Source organism: Microtus ochrogaster, chromosome 21 (assembly GCF_000317375.1).
Source record: "Microtus ochrogaster isolate Prairie Vole_2 chromosome 21, MicOch1.0, whole genome shotgun sequence".
NCBI classification, from domain to species: Eukaryota; Metazoa; Chordata; class Mammalia; order Rodentia; family Cricetidae; genus Microtus; species Microtus ochrogaster.
Genome location: NC_022022.1, coordinates 18,726,935 through 18,750,376, shown reverse-complemented (window position 1 = coordinate 18,750,376; position 23,442 = coordinate 18,726,935). Strand labels below are relative to the sequence as shown.

General features: G+C 38.0%; 1 protein-coding gene across 2 annotated transcripts in view; it reads right to left on the bottom strand.

The window, feature by feature from the left end:
* Arhgap29 (Rho GTPase activating protein 29) overlaps positions 1-23,442 on the bottom strand; it is a 68,425-nt gene that overhangs the window by 36,685 nt on the left and 8,298 nt on the right. Inside the window, exons 1-3 of one of the 2 annotated variants that reach the window (XM_005357216.2) lie at positions 20,867-20,956; positions 14,897-15,133; positions 5,236-5,370 (exon numbers count right to left, since the gene is read on the bottom strand). In XM_005357216.2, the coding sequence (XP_005357273.1) occupies positions 5,236-5,370; positions 14,897-15,101 (340 nt within the window). In that variant the 5' untranslated portion in view covers positions 15,102-15,133; positions 20,867-20,956. Of the gene's footprint in view, positions 1-5,235; positions 5,371-14,896; positions 15,134-20,866; positions 20,957-23,442 lie in introns of those variants that run through there. The other variant, XM_005357215.2, reaches the window with a different exon arrangement.

Sequence of the window (23,442 nt, the reverse complement as noted above, 5' to 3'; positions counted from 1 at the left end):
CTGTACAGAAGATGACACAGGCAGAGAGAAGAATCTCAACAGGACAAGTGTTTTCCTGACTGCGGCAACAGTTGCACAATAATGTGCATGCAGCAGCATTTATTAAACAGCAGCATTAAAACAGGAGCAGCTTGCTGTCTATCTATTAGATCTCAATAAAACCACTTTTAATTTTCCATTGGAGAGTACTTTATAACACTATCCCAATTGTTATAATTCTTCCTTTCCTATTGGTGTATCTTTTCATGACATTAAACACAACTGGGAGACACAATTATTATAATGACTGTAAAAGTAATGAAAGGTAATTATTTTGAAGCATCTTTCTTTGTCATCCTTTCTACTGAATGAGGTTTCAGTCACCTAGTGAGAATTCCAGAGAATGCCATTCCCTCCCCTTCAAAGCCTCTCTGTATTCTAATGTGCTTCATCCTTGGTGCCCCTGCTCAGTCTCAGGAAAATCTTTGGAAAATAATATGCTTTCTTATTCTGTTTCTTCAGACCCCTGTACCAACATTATTTTTCAGTAAATGTCTGGGTTTACATTCTGATGAAGGAAGCCACAGGCCATACAGAAAGGAATGAAAGTGCCTGTGTTCCCATAAAGCTTCACTTGGCCTCCTAGCTCTCACTGCTGACTCCTGAGTAAGAAGACAAGTTCTACAAACAGCCTCCCTAGGCTAAGCCTTAGCTCCTTCTCTTCCTACATTGGAAGCATTAACATCTGTAGCCCCAGTTTCCTCACTGATTAAAGTGGGATTAACTACAACTTCAGAAGTTGCTGTGGGAACTAAATGGTCTTAGAAAACTAGGATCAAACAGCACTATCAGCAGCAACTTTCCATAGGGAGTACTAGAAGTTTTCTTTACCTTACTTTAATATCCCTGACTTAGCTTCAACTTTCAGCTGTTCTATTACTTAATACGCCGACAACCTTGGACAAACCTCTCAGGACACTTCGGCTTCCTTATCTGCCCAGGGAGAGCTGATCTGACAGGTTTATTAATCTCAGAATTGTGACGATTATGTGAGGTCATCCATGTAAAGAGCTTAACAACCTAAATAATATTAGCTATAATTACTAATTATTACAAAGTTAACCACTTCCTTACACATGAAATATTCTACTCTCTTAAAAGTTATTTGTTAAAATACATGGAAGAGTAAAGCTTTGGAGTTTGAGACAAGGGTTCAGTTCTGACCTTGACCATTTCCAGTGCTAAAAGATTACCTGAACTTACTGTCTTTACACGTAAGGCAACACATCAAGGACAGAGTGAGAAACATCAAGTTTCTTAGGGTACAGAGGCTGGGATCAGTAGATAGGTGGACCCTTCCTCAGTTCTGCAGCCATCTGTAGACTGTTTACCCCATACAGAGCTCATCTTAGACTGTACCTTCTATACATCACCAACCCCAGAAAACTCCATCACTTCTGTACCACCAAGGAACCATTTGTCTGGTGCTGTATGCTACAGACTAACATTTACAATGGTTTCTTTCACGTTTCTTCTACTTCTTGCTTTTTCTTATACATTGCTTAGCTCCAAGTTTTGCTTCTAAAATGTTTCCTTTCTTTTCATTCTTACTACTACTACTACCGGCTATATTAAAAAAAAAAACAAAAAAACACATTTTGCCTCTCTAAGCTTTAGATTTAACAAATAATACCATAAAACTTTAGGAAAAAAGGTCTAAAGAATGGTGAAACAGAGTAAGGAAGGCAACTCTAATAGCTAAAACTCAAGTTATTACAAAAGATTGATAAGTTAAAAAGCAAAAATAAACCAAAAGATAAAGCACAAAATGAGTAAAGTTATAGCCTGCAGTGAATATTAGAATTACAAAAGTTTCTGTAAATTATTTAATTTTAAAACTATCAAACACCAAGAGAAAATAGACCAATTCAAATAAAAGGATGTATACAAATGACTCTTGAAACATATTCAATTGCACTCACAATAGAGAAAACGCAGATCAAATCTACACCAAGACTAGGTAACAAATATTGACTACTAGCACTGCTGGCAGAGGCAGGGGAATCAGCCCCTTTCACATCATCGGAGGCAGAGTCTTGGAGGATGCCTGGCAGTACCAAAACTACAAGCACACAAGCTCTCTCAATACCACATACTAGGAATTCGCAGGGCTTCACACAGAAGCAGCAGCAGGAAACAATGTTAGCATCCTTCAGGAATGAGCTGTTTAAATTGTAGTCTGTCACCATTATGTATAAGCATGCAGTTTTGAAAAAAATAAAATAAAAACCAAAGAACTGGGAAACATTTTATGTGCAGACAAATGAACAAGCAGTAGAGTACTATCATCTGTTTAGCAAAGAGGTAAAGAAGGAGAACCTTACACATGCTTGCTTGTTTATATATGTGATGTAACTCTGGAAAGATTCAAAAGAAATCAGTGACAGCCATGGTTTATCGCAGAGCCAGAATGAATGGCTAAGGTCTGAAAAAGCAAGCTTCACTACTGAGTATCTTCTGGAGCCATTTGTATTTTGAACTGTATGAATGAACTTCATGTTGAAAAATTAGGTTTGCAAAAGATAAAGATGAAGCTTCAAAAATGTGTGCAATTAAGGTTTTTCTTTGTCAGTTTGCCAATTTATAAATAGAGGTCAATAGATAGATGAAAGACAGAAAATTTTCTTTTCATTTATACTATCAATAAAACTGACCCAAGCAGTTGAAAATACTAAGTACATCATAAATTACTGACGTCTGTAGACATCTTTATCTGCTTCAAAAATAGTCTGTATCTCTCTTACCATATTGCAAATATTTTGTCAACTAAACTTCCTGCTTGGAAACAGAAAGAGACACAGGAACTACAAATCACTGCCAGCATGAATGGGAGAAAGCTAAGGACTTGTCTTTTAAAGTTATTACAAGGTAAATTCCATGTTTACAGTAAAAAAATTAAAAAAAGGCAACAGAAAGATTTCGTTTTAAAACTAGATACATTGTATGAATTCAAACCGGTGGCAACACAAACAGGGCTATACAGCCCTCAAGTTATTCTGTATTATGTTTGTTTTTTAAAAATTTGTTTTGAATAATCTGGCAATTTTGAAAACTGCCATTTGACAGTTAACGTGTCCAAAGTAAGATAGCCGCTCAGGTCACTGCGGTTTTTTAAGACATAACTGTAGTGAGCTAAGACTGTATAATGATCTAGTTGACTCCTACATTCCTACACCTTTCTGATCCTGTCACACACTAGATTTTCTTGAAGTTTCTCTCCAAATGAAGAAAATAGGAGTGCACATTTACAGGGATCCCCTGCACCAAAGATGGAAATATCAACACATTTAGACTTTTGGTCTAAATTCAGAGAAATGGTTTTTACCTATTCCTTGCCTTTTCCGGCTTTGAAAACTAAATTACTATTAAATAAATTCTGATTTAATCTCAACTTCTCAGGTCACTCAGTAATTTTGGAGGGCCTCAAAAACAAAACAAAACAAAAAACCCTCTTAAACATTTTCTGGTTTCACTGGAATCCTACAGAAAGTTTTCCATCAACAAATCAATTTTACCTTTCTCTTTCCAATTTCATCTAACACCACAGTAAAATAGTGGCAATAATTCTCAGTATAAGACCTTGGGAAATAATATTAAAAAAAGATTGCTCTACGTTTAGAGGACTCGCTTCAGGTCTGTTTCTGGAATGTGGACACCAGCCACAGGCTGGTGCACTCCTTCCCCAGGACATCCTGACTACACACAATAGCCACTGACAACAATTGAACTAAGTCGCTATTTCCAAGCATGGAAATTTTACTATCTATAGACACAAATTTCCATATCTAAGTAAAGTTAAATGGCACTTGTAAACAACCTACTTGAAAACAAATTTGGTTACTAAGCACATTTTTAAAAAGCACAAAATAAGCTATCCCTGTTTTCCACTTAAAATTGTCTACAGCACTTTTTCCCTCCCAGTGCTTCAAATAGAAAAAAGGAAACCACACAAACAGGAAAAGTCTTAAGTCAGAAAAGAAATGTGTGTGTGTGTGTGGGGGGGGGGTGGATGGAGGGGATATAGGCTACATTTTTATTGAAATGTTTTTATTTCCTTTCTGCCTTTCCCCGAATATGAGCATGGTCAGCACCCTCACCAAGTTCTTTACACCCAGAATTCCAGCAGGGTCCACCCACACTGCAGCCTCACCCTTGTCAGCAGCTCATAGAGCCTGCACCCCATTGTCAAACTGTTAGACCGGCCTCTCCTTCTGGTGAGTCTTTCTTTCACCTTCCGGTGAGTCTGGATGGGCAGCTTGCTGTGTCACCTTGTGCCACCTTGGTGCCTATGACACCTGTCACTTGAATGCCTCTGACCTTCCATGCATCACTGCTACTACTCCTTATAGTGCCATTACTGGCAGCCATGCTGTCTTGTCAGTGGCATTTTTCGCTGATGAGCACTTCTTAAAACTTCGCACCTCTGAATCGGCATTTCTTCTCTTCCTGCCTGGTAGATGTTCCTCTAGCCTGTCCATCTTCACTGTCAATCCTCTCTTTTCCTTACATCTTCAAACCCCTCCTGACATCCTATCAGCTACCATATCCACCTCTACCTCAAGCTCACATCTTCAATTTTATCTAGTCTACTCTTTCTCACAATTTCCTAAACTACCTCATACTCCCTTCACTCAGTCTTCCTTAAATATGTAGCCCAGAATACTTTTAACAATTTCAATTAGGCCAATGCCCTAATTCTCAATTCTGTTTTAGAGTATAAATGTGTGTGTTTGTGTGTGTGTGTGTGTGTGTGTGTGTGTATCACACACAAGTCTCCACACACACCTGATAAAATTGCAATTTCCTTTTCACATACCAAACTAAGCCTTGTTTTCCTCCATCTGGAGTTACTACAAACGACAATTTCTCACACGACTGTCTTCACACAGCAAAGGATCCGCAGAAAGTAATAAACAACCTTAGTGGGGTGAACTCACTGACAAAACTCAAGTTTTAAACATTGGTTGTTTGACTAAAATAAGAATTTTTACCATGTCTAACAATTTTTATTTTTAAGATAAAGAAATCTTCACGTGTTAATTGGTGGGTATATCCATATATCAAAATACACAAAATTCTTTATTCAGACAAATCCTGCAATGCCATGAGGTGGCTCTACAGTCAGTATGAGCTAAATGTAAGGGTGTCACGGGGTCCTCTGGCCTCAGTGGCTCACTCTTTGTACACCTTCCTTACCTTTTACTTTTGTAGTAAGCATTTCTGCAGCATTGTGAAGATCTACAGAATTGAGGTTCTGATGCTTATTCATTATAGATTTTAAAACACGGAGAAGTTCATCCAGACGTATATGAATGACTTCTTTAAAACAGTCTTTAAAAGGAAAACAAGAAAATTAAAAATTAATTTTCAATTCAAAGTTCAAGAAATCTAAGCTACAATAGACATGAAGATACTTCGTGTAAAAGCACTGGCTCTGTGACTTCAGCCTCTGACACGGGCAGTTCAAATTTTAACTATTGTAATTACATACCATGTTTAGCACTTTCAGAAAGTCCTTTGTCACTTAATTCATTAAGGATTTCAGGACCAGATATGGTTGTGTAACCTTAATCCAAGCATTTGGGAGGTGGAGGCAGAAGATAGTAGGAGTTTAAGGTCATCTGCAGCTACTAGGGAGTCTGAGGCCAGCTGGAGTCACACAAAACCCTGTTTAAAGACCACAGACCAGGCGATGGTGGTGGCACATGCCTTTAATCCCAGCACTCTGGAGGCACAGGTAGGCAGATCTGAGTTCCAAGCCAGCCTCGTCTACAGAGTGAATACTGTGACAGCCAGGACTACACAGAGAAACTTTGTCACAAAAGACAAATAGAAAACCAAAACCAAAACATCCAAAAATAGAACTAGTGGGATGGATCAGTGGGCAAAGGTGCTTGTTTGCTCTGATGCCCTGGCAACCTGAACTTAATCTCTAGTACCTATATGAATGCAGCGAGAATCGATTCCCCAAAGTTGTCCTCAGACCTCCACATGTGTTCCGTGGCACAGTCGCACACACAAGTGCATGCATGAACACACAGTAACAATATGATGAACATAACAAAGAAGAAGCAATCAAAAAAGAATTTCAAAGGCTATCACAATGTAGCCAATTTAACACTATTTCTTCATTTTTCCCTGTTTAAACATGCTCTTCAGACTTTTCAAGGTAAATATATGGGGCCATTCCCTACCTTATGTCTTCAATATACATGGTAACAAACTCAAAATCCCTAAAAAGTCTGATGTGTTAACTAACCAAGTTTTAAAAAGCTAAGTTTCCATATTAGAATTAGTTCTCTGCATTAATTCTTAGTTAGAAACCAAAAATCCACAGGTATATATGTAAGGAGCATCATTTGATCTATACATTTAAAAACCTGGACATAATTTACTTATTATAAGATATACAGGTCTTTAGTTTTTGTTTTTACAAAAGCTAAATTAGTTGTTAATGATGAAACAATTGGGTGAAAATTAAAAGAATCTAGACTTCTACCTACTCTTGCAAAAGTTCCAGCAGGCCCAGTATTCTTAGCAGTGTTCTCTGTGGGCCCACAGACCTAACCCCAGTCCACTCCTGGTCAGAATATGCAGATCAGAGTGTCACAGCCTCTGTGAAGTTGTGACCATGAAACTTCTCATCCAAACCAAAATGCTTGCTAGAGTACAAAGGGAGGGTGCTGTCCACAATCACAATAACATAACTCACCCTTGGATCACCATCCTAAGCAAGCCTGAACGTGTACTCATACTATCTTTAAAACTGTGAAAGAATGCTCCAAAGTTTGAAAAAACAAGCTCCTTAAATATTCCATTCTCACAGAATTTCTCCTTGTATAGTGCTAATGCTCAGTATTATTTAGTAAGCACTTCGTACAGATTAGGCATGCTTAAAAATATTTACAGGAAGCTGGGAGGTGGTGGTGCATGCCTGTAATCCTAGCACTTGGGAGGCAGAGGCAGGTGAATCACTGTGAATTCAAGGTCAGCTTGGTCTATAAGAACTAATTCCAGGACAGCCTCCAAAGGTACAGTGAAACCTTGTTTCAGGAAAACAACAACAACAACAACAACAAAAATCAAGGGATGCTGGACATAGTGGCACATATCTTTAATCTCAGCACTCAGGAGGGAGAGGCAAGCGAATCTCTGAGTTCAAGGCCAGCCTGGTCTACAGGGCTACACAGAGAAACCCTGTCTTGAAACGACCCCTGATCCAAAAAAGTAAACACTGTCTTAAAATACTTACTACTATTTCATTTAATGTCCACAATCTTATTAAGCAGAAAATTTAAAAAAAAAAAAAACAAACTATACAGATAAGAATACTAAAACACACTAAATTTATCAGGTTATTAAACTGTAAAGCAAAATTTGAGCCCAGAGCATACAATTCCAGAATTCATGTTCTTACTGTTAAATTGTTTCTATTATTCTATTTAAAATCAACCAAAATTGGAAAATCAGTTATTTCATAATTAAATATTTTTAGAAACAATGAAAGATAATAAAGAAAAACTATCTTCAGAATAAAAAATAAATTCTCCCATCTCCAAACAGTCCCCTTACTAACACCACTATCAAGAAAGAAATGTGAGGATCAGGGCCTATCTGTTAAGCAGGTGGTCCCAGAGTGGTCCTTTAGGAAGAGGACACGGACTTGAGCAGGTAGTGTAGGGAGGACAACTGAGACCCAGACCTTCCTCTCTGCTCTGGAGCTTGTGGTGTGATGGTGTGAGCAGTTTCCTTACCACACGCTCCAACCACCATGTGCTGCCCATCACAAGTCAGCCTTGAGGGCTATCCACTGTGAGCCCGAACCCACGGGTCTCTTCAAGAGTTAGCTGCAGTGTACTCCCTACTAGAGGGTCTTTTGCTTTAATGCTGCAGCACATGCCAGTAACTAGAAGCATAAATGGTCTACCAGCTTGAAACTCCTCCTTTATTCCAACACAGGAAGCCCTACAAACAGACACTGAAGTTGTTCCAAACCCACATTCTGAAAGGCAGCAAATGAGTTGCTTAAAATATATTTCATAAAACCTCAAATTGTACTCCAGATACTTCCAGTTCCCTATGATTTAGTATGGACTTCTGAAAGTGTCTATAAACCAACAGAGACAAGAATAAAGAAAAGGCTAATCATGAAGATTCATACTAGGACATTAATATATCCTGGTTAATACTTCACCAGAGACTTCACAAATCAGCAAGCTCTCTGCTATCTGTAAAATGAACTGTTCAAAGAAAAAGGTTTCACACCAAACATTCTTCCCTCTTGTAATAAGGCTACCTCAAAGTCTTTTTATGAAGTAAAGGTTTTCTATTCTATTATGCAACTAGCAACTTTTCAAAAATGGCCAAGGAGCTTAAACAGTTCCTTTAAGCAACACCAATTATCTCCCCTCCAAGAAAAAGAAAACTAACCCAAATAAACGAAAGAACAGTGGGAAGATCACTTGAAGCAAAGGGCTGCGAGCACTGCTTACTACACACAGTGGAAACCTGCAGACTTAAACTAAAATAGCCAACCCCAGGTCTCCACTTCATTGAAATGAAGTGCTGGGCTCCTTGAACCTGTATTCATCATCAGTAACAGAATTTCCTCTACCTATCTCATAAGGTTGCCGTGAGTATCAACTAATAAACATGAAACTGCCTTTTGTCTTAATGCATACAAATCCTTACTAGTAAACCCAAAAGCCATTCAAACAAAATGCCTTTGAAAATAGGTATGCTGTAGCTGGGCGGTGGCGGCGCACAGCTGTAATCCCAGCACTCGGATCTCTGTGAGTTCAAGACCAGTACAAGAGCTAGTTCCAGGACAGGCTTCAAACCTACAGAGAAACCCTGTCTCCAAAACCAAAAAAATAACAAACAGAAAACAGACATGCTTCACAGAGAATTATTTAGTAACGGATATATGTATAGTATGGTCCCACAATATCTGGTTAATTAAAAAGAAATAGTGAAGTTTGAATTTCATTCTACTGTAAAAATCAACATTAGTAAATAAATTGGAAATCAAATAATTGGAATATATTGCATTAAAATATTTCTGAACCTGTCACCTTACATTTACTATCATATAACTAAGTACAAGGCAACTTCGGATGTAGTCACATTATAAATGTAATGACTGCCCTTTGGTTTTTGCTGTAAAAGAATTACAGCTGCAAACACAAGGAAGCCTAACTGCTCTTAATACTAGTTTCCTAACACAACAATGTTTGTGTGTCTAACCTTTAACATGACAAACTGAATTTTAATTTATTGTTTTATCCATCTGTGCCATTTATTTTCTGCTACATTCAACTAATTAAGTGAAAACAGATTAAGCAGCTCTACTTTTTGGTTCTTAGGCACTAACACAATACCATGGTGCTTATTTTATATTGCAAACACTTCACGGAACTGCTTCAATAAATACATGGAAAAAATCATGGTGTTTTCCTTGATTAAAAAAAAACTAATTTTTTGAAGAAAAAAAAAGGTTTTGTTATTTCAGCCTGAACAAGTGAAAACAACAGGAAAAAAGCATCAGAAGTTATCAGGAACAATCCTACTTTTGCTGTAATGACTTCTGATAGAGGATAGCTGTGAACTCTTAGGAAGAGCAGCTTTCTTCAGCTAGCTACCCAGCAACTCTAAAACCCTAACAAGCTGACATCTAAAGCACTTACCCCAAGTTTTACATGAAAACCTCAGTAACAGAAACCCGGTGAGGACAGTGTTCCTGCCACCTTTTAACTAGTAAAGGATCATAAAGAAATGACCCTGTTGTTAACAGAAATACCTTGGTTCAGGACTACAGATAGCCAGCAAGAGCATGCATAGTGAGGACTCTGCGGCAGGGATCCTACCTACAGCTTGCAGCTGTTTACTGGGATAGGGTCTTGCTATACATGTAACCTTGAATTTGTCACCTTCCTGCCTCAGCCTCCCAAGTCCTGGGAGTATCACATCATCCATGAGTTGAGTCTCTATGATAAATTGCCATGTGGATAAAGAAATTATAGATTAATGATAGATACTCTGCAACACATGATTTAGCAGGCTTTAACTTCCATTAAATATATGTGTTGTTACTATAAATGCTGTTAAACCCTAGAATTTCCTTCTAGTCAAATGCAGAATACCAAAATACCATAAGAAGTGGTACAAGTGTAATAAATGAACTATTTGTATTCCACTCTTCATTTCTTAGAAATTTACTGTATGTTTTAGTCACTAAACCACACCTAATTAACATTCACATTAACTTCTCTTAGTGGCACAGATCTGAAACTCCGTTTAAAGATACTTCTCGGGGACAGACATAGAGCAGAACACAGGTAAGGGTGTAGCCTAATGTTCCTAGTTTCTTACAAACTGGCAGACTGCGAGGCTACAATTAGCTGCTGATGGTAAAAATGGGCAGTCTAAGATGCTGTACATCCCACGGGGAAAAGTGAGTTAACCTACAGGTCAGGATGTTAACTGAAACTGAATCCATGCAGAATGTATCACAACAGACCATGCTATTCATCATATTAACACTTTATTTAATGTCTGCTAGTCAATAAAACTTGCTTTACAAACTCAGTGTTACTTCTTCTGAATATGGTTCTATCAAATCTAGAACCTAGGATTTGTTATAAGCCACAGCTTTAAGAACTGTGTGTCAAGTTTATTTTTGTTTTGTTTTGTTTTATTTTTCAAGACAGGATTTCTGTGTAGACCCAGCTATCCTGCCTGGAACACACTCTGTAGACCAGGCTGGCCACAAGTTCACAGTGATCCACCTGCCTCCCAAGAATTAGGATTAAAAATATGAGCCACCACTGGTTAAGAGTCATCTCTCCAGCCTCCAAAGTTGTTTTTGTTGTTGTTGTTTTAATTTGACAATTTAACTAATTAGTCTGACTCTCATAGTAAATGTTTTGTTGTTGTTGCTGGACTTTTTTTTTTGTTTTGTTTTGTTTTCCCCTGAGTCAGAATTTCTCTGTATAGCCCTGGCTACCCTGGAACTCTCTCTGTAGGCCAGACTCCCTAACTCACAAGAGATCCGCCTGTCTCTGCCTCCCAAGTGCTGGAATTAAAGGTGTGCGCCTCCATGCCTGGCTTCATAATAAACTTGTGTCTTCCATCCCCATCTATTTAAAAAACTTTGAAAAAGGAAAGGTGGGGAGAGAAGAGAAGGTGAAAAGGGCGAGCATCTATTTGGTTTATTTTGTTTTGTTGTTTTTTTTGTTGTTGTTTTTTTGATACAGGGTTTCTCTGTAGCTTTGGAGCCTGTCCTGGAACTAGCTCTTGTAGACCAGGCTGGCCTCAAACTCACATAGACCTGCCTGCTTCTGCCTCCCGAGTGCTGGGATTAAAGGTTGTGTGCCACCACTGCCCAGCTCAGCATGTTTACTTTTAATCTCCAGAACTAAGAGGCTCAGAAAGAAGTCAAGTTCAACCTGAGCTTCATAGTAAGACCCCGTCTCAAACAAAACAGCACAGCACAGTAAAAATGAGGACAAAGTACCATACTTACAATGGCAGACTCCAATTAAAATTCATTAAAAATCATGGTATATAAACAAAAGCAAAGTTACAAGAACAATCACAACTTGTTTTTCCTATAAATGTATTTTATATAATTCTACGCTTTCAAACATGAAATAGCAGAAAAACTAAACATTTTGCAGTATTCTGTCTATGTAATTAAACAGTCTTAAAAATTTTCAAATTACTAGATTTCAGAGGAATACTTTAAAACTACAATATAAAAACCTGGAGAGATGGCAGTTAAGAGCGTTTGCTGCTCTTTGCAGAGGACGTGGGGGCTTGGTTCCCAGCATCCGCATCAGGTAGCTCATAACTTCTATTACTCCAGCTCCAGGAGCATCCTACACCCTTTTCTGGCCTATGAGCACTTACCACATGTGGTATACACATAGGCAAAACAACTTATACACACAAAATAAGTCTTTTCTAAAAATTACTGCATAAACTAGGAGAACATTTGTGAATTTGTTATCTGGAAAGCAGAACAGATTATTCCTACAGGGTAGCAGGAAGGTGTGCAAACTTGAATTAAGATTTATATTCCATATATGTTAATCTACAATTAAACATATAAATCTACATAATTAAATGCAAAGTACATGCACATAAGTGAGTACCTTCAGTCTTTTAGTATAAGATGCACAATTTATCCCTTTAATTATTCATAATGTACCTTAATGATACTAGATAGAAATCTCAAACTTAAATTCCACACCTGCTAATGGTCTAAGACTACAGGGAAACCTCCCCTTAGAGATAAGCAGTGGAAGGAAAACCTAACTCATCCACATATCTTGGGTAGAGTGTGGGTTCAGTCCGCAGATCTTTCACTTTAAGGAGTTCCTTTATTGTAAATTTAGAGTCAGCTAGAGCATGTGCAGATGAGATACAGGGGGCAATGGAGGGGGAGGAGGGGAGGAGGGAGGAAGAGCACACAGGAGTGAAACTATGTATCTCCTGTCTGTTAGGAATTCAGAGGTCTTTGATAATTACTTATTTCTTCCAATTAGTTCTTTAACAACTAAAGTGAACATCATAGTTCTGCTTAGGAAACAAATAAAAATTTGTTAAAAAGCTCACAAAGAAAAACCCTGAGTCTTGGGGGAAAAGGGGGTACTCTGTATTACAAAACCTGAAGATAAATAAATACACTGAACCATGTCTCACTTCAGCCTTTCTCCATTGCCTCTTCCTGCTCTACAGGAATTCACACACATATGTTCCTATGGGTGCACACATGCACATGTATGCTGTGTGTGAAGGCCTCAAGTTGAGCAGAGTATCTTCTGTGTGCTCTCTCCACTCTGAAGGTGTCTTACTGAACACAGCTCACCAGTCAGCTTGTCTCTAGTGTCCTATCTTTGCCACCAGTGCTAGAACTGCCTGGCTTCCACACTTTTATTCTCATACTTGTGAGGCAAGTACTCTATCACTGAGCTACTTTACTGTCGCTGGTTTGTCATTAAAAAACAAACAAACAAACAAAAAAACAAAAAAATCTAATTTAAAAGCTTTTAAGGTAGTAGTAATAATCTATTGTCTTAAGTACTAACTTTCTTACTAAAAGAATAATGTGCATACCAATCTTTACATTAAATTTCACTGAATAAATCTATTTCCACGTACACCTTTTCTCAGTTTTGTTTTTCACAACAGGATTTCTCTGTGTAGTCCTGGCTGTCCTAGAACTTGCTCTGACCAGGCTGGCCTCTAACTCAGAGATCCACCAGCCTCTGCCTCTCTAGTGCTGGGATTAAGGTGTGCACCGCCACCACTACTACCACCACCACGAGGCCTACATGAACGCTTTTATCTCAAAGAGTAGTCTCCTGTATCTTATACTTATGTAAGTATACAAATATATACTTTTCTTTCTGAGAACTGGTGAGAATCTTCTTAGTCTCTGGATTATCTACTCATACAACTGAATGAAACTCACATTTCTAGATAAAAAGTGACACAACTTGCTTTAAACACCATTTTAAATCTGTGAACAAAAGATAACTAAACTTAATTGGAAACATTAAATTACACCGTACCATAAGCTGAGGTAAATAATATAATACCTAAGATATCATTTTAGATAATGTTTAAAATCAACCAGTAATAGACTATACATCAGAAAGAATAAAAGTGACAACTTAAAAATATCCTAGTTAAAAACAAGACTTTATTATAAAGCCATACTCCTCTGACTAAATGGCAGGTTTGTTAGTGTGGAGATATACTGAGTATAGAAATGTGTTTATGGTGTCTTTCTAGCTTTACTGCCATTTACTCAGCCACAGTTAGACAAGATCAAGCTATTAAAATAAATAGGACTGTGAGCAATTTCTTTAATAATAGTTTCACAATCCCAAAGAATACATGATGGCAAGTGTAAATAAATATTAAGATTTTGAACCTTTCATTTCAATTCAATTATTTTGGAAATTTCAGGCTGAAAATTATACTTAAGTTAGAAAGAAAACAAAGTCAGTACAAACCTAAGATGTAGTTTTAGAAAGTAAGTGTTCTAGTTATATGCCCAAACAAATTTACTGAAATCTGATAAATTTCTATGAGGCCCAACAGGGTCACATAAACAGCAGAGATCTTTACCCTCTGTGTCTGGAAATGCCACCGTGAACTGCTATTTATCACTAAAGAAGAGGATGGTCTCTCAACCGTTAATTTTCACTGACATCAAATGTGGATGTTCAAGTGGCATTGAAAGACTTAGGTTCTCTAATCAAGTCGGTGATATACAGTTCTTTGCTTCAGGAGAATCAACTCTCATGTTTCAATACCCATTCTAATTAGATAAGAGAATAAATTCTGTGCTTACTCCTTATTTCAGGAAGATTACAGATTATCAGAACATTGAATTTATTATTAAGAAAAAATTCATTGAGTCAGTTTAGATTAAATTTTGGCAAAAATATGAAAAGCAAACTTTAGACAAAAAGTGTCAGCAATGTAAATTACCAATGTTAGTTTGTCTGCCTGTCACAGATCAGTAAATGTTACCAGGATTATTAAAACTCCAATGTTCTCAAGTTCTGAGCCAATGTAAAAACATACGCAACTGCTTGAAATCCAAAACTATTTTTTCTTTTGTGCTCTTGTTCCCTCACACTTAACAAGGCTTTTATTATTATACTGTTATCTGATTACAAAAACATTTACATTGTAAGCATTTAACATGGGGGGGGGAGTAAAAAATTAGTAATGAAGATTGCCCTGCTCTTGCCATTGCATGCATATTTATCCATGACTATACTGATATTTAAGTTTTACAAACTAACCCATAACAATACTGAGAAAACAGTTGACAAACCTGAGAGAATAGCTTCTTTCAAATATAGTAACATATGGGAGAACTTCCTGATATCATTCACCAGCTCCTTGATGTATTCCGGATCAAAAATGGAGTTGGAACTTACGGACTTGAGCCCCATTTCAGAAGGTGTAATAGCGGCAGAGAGTTGGCCCGATGCCCAAACACGTTTTTTCTTTGCCTTTTTCTGTTTGTGAGCAATCATCCTCTCATTTAACAGTCAGAAAAACTGAAATCCTTGAGGGGACAAAAAAAGAGAGAGAGGAAAATACTCCATCAGCCAAGCAGCATCACACCAGGTTTCAATAGCCCACAAGCCACCTCAGCTTTCGAGTTTAGACAGAACACTCAACTACGAACAGCAGTTTCCATTAAATGTCTAAAATCTGACAACTCTGACAAGCAAACCCTAGGATGTGTAAGCTGCCTTTCTTTTCATTTCACAATGTGTGGGACCTGAGGTTCAGAGAGGAAAACAGATATATTCTCAACTGATAACTTAAGTGAAAACCTACATCAGCCGTAATACCCGAATCTGTGCTCATAATTACTTGGCTTTAATTCTTTTTTTAGAATGATTTATTACTTTTATTTTTTGTACATTGGTGTTTTGCCTGCATGCATGTCACAGTTGTGAGCTGCCATATGGGCGCTCGGAATTGAACCCAGGTCCCCTGGAAGAGCAGCCAGTGCTCTTAACTGTTGAGCCAGCTCTCTGGCCTCTGGCTTTAATTTTTAAGATACAGATTTTTTTTTTAAATGTAAAGATACTTCTGAAGCATCACTTAGAAGGAGGTCATATTTTCCCTTTGCAGAATTGCCTTCAAAACTAAAGATGAGACATATTTTGAGAGAAAAGTTTACCAGATCTTAGTCTCCTGCTTACTGTGTGACCTCACAGGCTGTTAAATCATGTCTTCACTGTGCTATGCTCATTTATGGAGAACATACTGACCACACCTCCTCCAGAGATTACTATCAGAGTAGACGAAAGAATGATACCCAAGAGTCCAGTCAGCACATTAGCTCAATTAGAGTCATTTTCTGAGAATGCATATACATGAACACGTATGTATCTAGCTTATCAAAACTTGTCAAGAATATTTCTTTGTTGAAAGAAGCTCAAAGAATGGCCAGTAATCTCACATACTGTGACTGGACAAATAAATTTGCAATTATGAGAGTAATTTGTAATTTCAGGATGATATAGTTAAGGAGCAATATTTGGTGTAAGAAAAAACTAATACCAAATATGTAATCCCAGATGAGTAATCTATACAATTAATTTATAGGCTTACATGAAGATTAAAAGAGATCACACCAAAACAGGGGGGTTTTCTGTTAAGACATCTAATCCCAATCTACTGGAACTCAAAATTTTTGTCTTTTATCTTTATTTAAACATTCCAGAATTGAAAGTTCTAATTTTGGTCACATCTCTTGAAACCATGAAGGAAACAAGAGAGGCAAAAAAAAAAAAAAAAAAAAAAAAGGACTGGTATGGCAGTGCAGGCCTTTAATCCCAGCAACCCTGAGGCGGAGGGCAGAGGGGTCTCTGTGACAACAGAGTGAGCTTTAGGACAGCCAGGACTATGTAGAGAGACCCTGCCTCATTAGAGAAAAAAGGGGGGAAAAAAGGAGGAATATTAAATTAGTTCAAACATCATTAAAAAGTTTTCCAAACATGCTATTGAGTATGTGGATACTTTCAGAATGACAGAACAGCTGAGGACCTCCATGTAATAAACAGAAGAAAGTTGCATGTAATAATATCTTTGCTAAATGTAAGACACATGGTCTATTCATAACATATCTGACATATTAGACTTTTAGTTTTCAATTACAATTCTTTAGTCTATCCCTCTACTTTTACTGGTACTATGCTAATGAACTACCATTATTTCTTATTAAGCTACTATACTAATTTCCTAAGGATTTGTCTACTTGCATTTTTGTGTTATGAACCTATGAAACATATCTCTTAGTATTCCTTCTTTGCTCAGTACTTTTCAAAGGGACAGAGGTAAACGCCACGGTCTATGAGGTTCAAAATGATAGCTGGCTCCCACCTGCCTCTGCAAAAACATCTGGACTCACATTTTGCCACACACACCCTTTTCATTTTCAGACCATTTTTGTTTACTAAAGGCCACAGCATGAAGTAATTATGCACCATGACTAGTACACACGCATAGTACACACACAAATGCATTTGTTTCACAAAAAAAAACATATTCTAAGGGCCCAGGTGACATATTTGTATACTTTCTTATTCTATCCTATTTCATATTTTATTTATTTTTATTATTATTTACATTAAGTTAGTGTGTGTGTGTGTGTGTGTGTGTGTGTGTGTGTGTGTGTGTGTGTGTGCGCGCGCGCGCAGATACCCAAGTAGGCCAGAGAAGCTGACCTGGATCCCCATGGAGCAGGAGTTATAGACAGTTGTAAGCTGCCTGACATGGCTACTGGAAACAAAATTTAGTTCTTTTATAAGAGAAGTGTGTTCTCTTAGGCCCCTAGTTCATCTTTTTAGCTGAGGATCCTGTCCATCACATGAGGTTTCATCCACCTTGACACTCTCAGATTTTACTCCTGAGTTTACTTTCTCTGACAGCTCAAAAATCATTCTCTTAAGGAAATCTTCCTGTATCACCACCACCCACCTGATCAAATCTCCAGTAGTCCTGCAGTATCTGAAAATTTCATTTTGCATTTACTATAGTTCAAATAAATGCCTTCTCCGATAATTCCTGATCTAGACTACAATCAAGACCATAACGGTTTGTAACCATGCATTCTGTGCTTACACTATAGTAAGCATATTAGGGATGGCCTACTTTGAACTATCTGCAAAATGAATGAATTTGCAAGAATAGTAATGAACAGGCTTTTAAGTTTACTGTAATAATTTTACAGAAAACACAAAACTAGGTTGTAATATTTAAGGGAAAATCACTTAAAATTCTATCCCTAAGATATTCTTAAAAAGAAGCATATGAAATTATACTAAGGCACATAAAACAAAAGTCAAAGTTATATTTCTTTTTTTTTTAAGTTTTGTTTTTTTCAAGACAGAGTTTCTCTGTGTATCCCTGGCTGTCCTCGAACTCACTCTGTAAACCAGGCTGACCTTAAACTCACAGAAATCCACCTGCCTCTGCCTCCCTGAGTGCTGAGATTAAAGGCGTGCGCCACCACACCAGGCCTGAAAGTTGTGTTATCATTTCTCTGATTATGTAAATAGGATGTTATTACCTTTTAATAGCTTTAAAAATTCCTTTATTCAATGACTTCTGTCAATTTCAAATTATTTAAGCCTATACCTTTTATATTTAAACCAGCTTTAAAACTAAAATTATTCCTTAAGCGTGTAATTTCCAAAATGAACCCAGAATAATTTTTGGTCATTAATATTAAAGTATCCATTTCAACTAACAAAAATAAATAAAATAATACTAAAGTATCTTGTTTGGGCAGATCTTTAGTATTTCTGAGGAGGCTACTAATAAACTACCAAACTTTATCACCTGTGCAGTTTACGGTAAGAAAATCTTTCTGTTTGTTTATGGTGCCTTTAAATTTAGTAAACTAGACAATTAGTCACAGCCACTGATAAAAAGACTTAAAGAATCAAAAGACATAACAAGCTTAAAAACAATTCATGAATAAAAAGAATAGAACAATTTGTGTCAAATTAGCAACTCAAAGTTGCAAACCTTGTTCCAAAAAGGCTTCTAACTTTTAGACAAGACTTAGAAAATCTGTTAACACACAAATGAACATACATGGGGGAAAAGGCTTGAAATATGCATTATACTGAATGTACTAAGTTTTAGAAAGTTTTTACAGTTTTTCTTTTAAAACTTTAAAGGGGCAACATTGCAACTGAAAAGATGTTTAAAATTAAAATTGTACTTTCATAATTGAACTATGACAATGAGAAAGCCTGGACAATATGCACTCTGCAAGATCCTATACACTACTTTCCCATGCGCCAAAATGAATATTCCCTGGTTAGTGGTAATATAAAGTATAGTTAATAATAGATTGCAACTGGTAATTTAATTAAATTAGATAGTAATGCATGGAAAGTACTTAGCACAGTGCCTGGCATGAAGACTCAGTCATTGTGAGTTATTATTACTAGAGTACTTTATTGTGGGAAATTGTTCTTAAACATATTTAAGTAATAAACAGCTGTGGCTTCATAAGTCTATAGATTGTAAGCAAGAAGTATAGGACTGGAAACAATTCCAAAAGCTTAACTGATTTCATGGAAACCTAGTAAATGCTTCCAAGTGAAGTTTGGACTGTGCAAACAGACTGCTCAACGAAACACTTGTGAAACTAATTCTCATCTCTTCCAACTCCAAGCCATGAACATTAAAAATTGTATTATCTATGTCTTAAGGAATTTTATAGCTAGTAGAAAACATACAAAAACTACTTTGTACACTCTAAGCTTTAAATCTTATGTGCATGACAAATATGGATTCATAGCTCAGTGGGAAAGCCCTGCCTGGCAAGAGGCCCTGGGTCTAACCAAGCACTAGGAAAAAAACTGTGCACACAAATTTCCTAAACTCCCAAATGGTGACTTTTACAAGGCTTCAGCGGTCCATGTCAATCAAAATCCTCTCACACACTCTATAATGTATATTATAGAAGCAGAAAGCTAACTGGAATGTAAAAGTGCCCCAAATATCTGTACTTTAGTTCTTCCTACTTACACTTTTAAAAGTTACATAAACTTCAGAATTCTGCTATTTTAGCATAATTTCTGAGTTTGTGAGAATCTATTTAAAAAACATTGCAAAAAACACAGGAGACAAGTCTAAATGTCTTTAATTATACTTTTAAAAAGCACTCCACAAAAACGGAATGGAAACATATCAGAAACAGCTTTATTCTTAACAATTTCTAAAGTAAGACACAGAACACACATACACTTCATTTCTGTGCAGTTTGAACCCAGCATGATAATTTTAAAAAATAAAAATTTTACAAAGGTGGTGGGGGGGGAAATTGGGACGGCGCGGGGGGGGGGTGAAAAGGGGTGCTGCCCTGCCTCCCACGCCTTCAGAATGTTTAGCATTCCTGGAAGGGAAGGCGCACTTCTGACCAGCCAAAACTACAATATACCAAAGCACACGATCCCCATCCCTGATTTAAATATAGAGAAAATAAAAAAGAAACGAAAAGGGACAGTAAACATGGATAGCGACCGACAAAAGGACACAATAGACAAGAGATTGAGTCACCGAGTCTAAAGTCTTAGCAGGTGATGTCTGTTCTCTAAAAGGGTGTTTGGTGAATTATCTCCCAGGAGTGAAAAACTGATAAGCAGAGACTGTCAACAGCAACTTAGAATTCCACCTTCAAAACCCTCAATCCTGAGCGAGTCCCTCCTAACACGTCTTACAATTAAAACCATCAAACTTCCAAACATATCCAAAGCAAAATTAGAACACACCGTGACACTGAGGAGCGTTAAAAAAGAACACCCTTCTAAACACAAACCAGATGAGAATACGCACGACGGAACTCCTAAAATACCTCGGAACTGAGCACCCATCTGGAGTGAGAATTGCAGGCGGGTTGGCGGGAGCAGACTGTGCTCCCGAGCATGGATTCTGGGGCAAGGGCGCCTAAGTTTAAGCCTTGATCCTGGCAATTACTACTTTGTATGGACAGCTTTTAACCTCACCTTTCCCGTGTGAGAAATGAATTGAGGGGTCAGACCTGTCCTGAGAATTAAAGGAGTTGCAAAGTGTGAAGTTTCAGAACACTGTAGGTAAATATGCTCTAACTGCGCGTTTTTACTTGGGTCACCGTCCGCTCACCCCCACAGGTCGGTGTTCACAGTCCAGGTCTGAAGCTCGTATTCGGACCCAGGCTCGACAGCAATTCACAGGAACCCCAACCCAGCAGCCTCAGGGGGACAGAGCACCACCGGCCCTCACTCACCCCGGGGCTCCATCCTGTATCTCCAGCGCCAACTCCAGAGGAACTCGCACGGCCTCGCGGCGGTAGCCGCCTAGAGCTGAAATTTGCGGCCTCCATCCCCCATGCCGGGCTAAGCCAGCACTGCAGCTAAGCAGCTGCTCCAGTGGTGCTCCGCCCTGGCCCCACCCTCATCCCGCCTCAGCCCACCCCCTGGAGCCAGTCCATTGGCTCACACTGGTTGGGGCGGTGGCAGTGCAAACAACAGGTAGAGGAGCCCAAGGTGTGATAGTCGGTCTTTCAACAGTTTTTGGCTGGAAGGGTCTCCTTAGTGGAGACAGTGCTTAGGAAAAGTCACCTGAGAACTGGATTTGGCTGATGGGAGTTCTTGGATGATTAATCTGTATTTCCTGGACCACTTTCATCCCCCATCGGCAAACCCCGAGTGATAAAGAGGGAGACAAAGGCTCCTCACAGGTAACTTGTAACACGGCCTCGCCCAACACTCTCAAAAGAATGAGCGACACTGGCGGACCATGGTGGCTCACGCTTTTAATTCCAGCACTTGGGAGGCAGAGTTTGAGGCCAGCCTGGTCTACAGAGTGAGTTCCAGGGCATCCAGAGCTGTTGCACAGAGAAACATGCCTAAATATTAAATAAATGAATGAATGAATAAATAAACAAATAAAATATGCAAGCAAGCAAACAAAAAAAAATCAGCAGGGTCCCCAGAATATAAGGGCTCTTGAATTCAATACACGAATAGAGAGGAAAACATAGGGGAGGGTGCCTATGAGAATAGTGGGGAGACAGAAAAATGACCGCATGTGGGAAAAAAGACATCCAGGGTAGTGTGGAGAGAGGAGGAAAAAAATCGTGGGTTGTAAAATTAAGGAAACAAAAACCAAGGAAGAAACAAGCAAAGATGGGGAAGTAATAAGTCAATGAATACTGTGGGTTGTCACCTAGCAAAGACAATTTGAGAACAAAGTGCTCTTTAGTCACTTAGCACTACAGTTTTCTGTTTCCGCTTTTCAGATTTGTTTAAAATGTATGCATAAAGCATCAAATTTAACTATGTCAAAATTTAAAGCAATAATAATATTGAAAACATGCTTTAAAAAACCAACATTCCCTTAAATATCACTGGAGAAGAATAATGCACCACAAACAACTCATGAAACCACCGGTCACTCAAAACTAAGGGAAAAGAAAGGATTCTGAAGGCCAAGGACATTAAGAGAATAAAGTATGTGCCATGTGCCAGACAGCAGTGGGGCACACCTTTAATCCTAGCACTGAGGAGGCAGAGGCAGGGGGTCTCTCTGAGTTCCGAGGTTAACATGGAACTCTACAAAGTGAGTTTCAGAACAACCAGGGCTACAGAGAGAAGCCTGTCTTGGAAAACCATCTGCCCTGAGTGGTTACTGACATTTTCTACAGTAGATCTGACTCTAATTCTCCCCACCATTATCCAAACAGCCAGCTACTGTCCACAAAACCTGACACAGAATACGTGAAGGGATATGAGATGTTACATTATAAGTAGGGTTGTTTATGGGAAATTCTGGTATCTTCAGTCACCTAAAGAATATTAGTTACCATTCTTCATCCAAAGGATATTTGCAAATATTCACAAAGATAAGCTCATTTTTAAATTAAAAGGATCATCTTATAAATCTATATTTTAAAGTAATTTTATATGACACAAATAAGTTTAAGCATAAAAAGCACAACACTGAACTAATACTTTGCTACTTAAAATTATTGATTTACAATAAAATTATAAAGCCCCCTCACAAAAGTAAAAACCGTCTTTGAATCATCTATTGCAAAAATGCAACATCTCAAATTTTTCAACAAGTTGCAGAAAAATCATTCTGCAAGCAACCTATAATTGAAAAGGAATTATTGTGTTTTTAACACTGTTTGACTGATTCTAGCATTTTTCTTTCCTAAAATGGTAACTTGTACTCTCTTTAGTTCCTGTAAATTTCCATTCTGCGAAGCATCAAATTTCTAAATGTCCTTTATACACTCTCTTCAAAATGTCTGAATAATTATATTTCCATCGATGATGGTGCTATCACCTGATTGCTTGTTTTGTTAATCAGATGTTTTCACATTCCTAAGTGGGCTGTGTATTAGGCCACCTCTATTTTTCATAGCAAAACATGGTCCTAAAAGCATTTGCCATCTGGAGTCATTTTTGGTTGTCACAGTGGAGGAAGGGGTTCTACTGACATCTAGTGGGTAAAGCCCATGGACATGCTAAACACCTTCAAGCATACAACAGCCCACTCTTGCCTGCAAAGGATATCCCTATAAGGGAATCAGATTCCCTAGAATCTGTACTTACAGGCAGTTGTGAGCTGCCATGTGGGTGCTGGGAATTGAACCCTGGACCTTTGGAAGAGCAGCCAGTTCTCTTAACCACTGAACCATCTCTCCAGCCCAGATAGCCTCAAAAGGTCACGACAACATTACTCTACTCTAGATCCAACTGCTTTATACTTTTTTTTTCGAGACAGGGTTTCTCTGTGGTTTTGGAGCCTGTCCTGGAACTAGCTCTTGTAGACCAGGCTGGCCTCGAACTCACA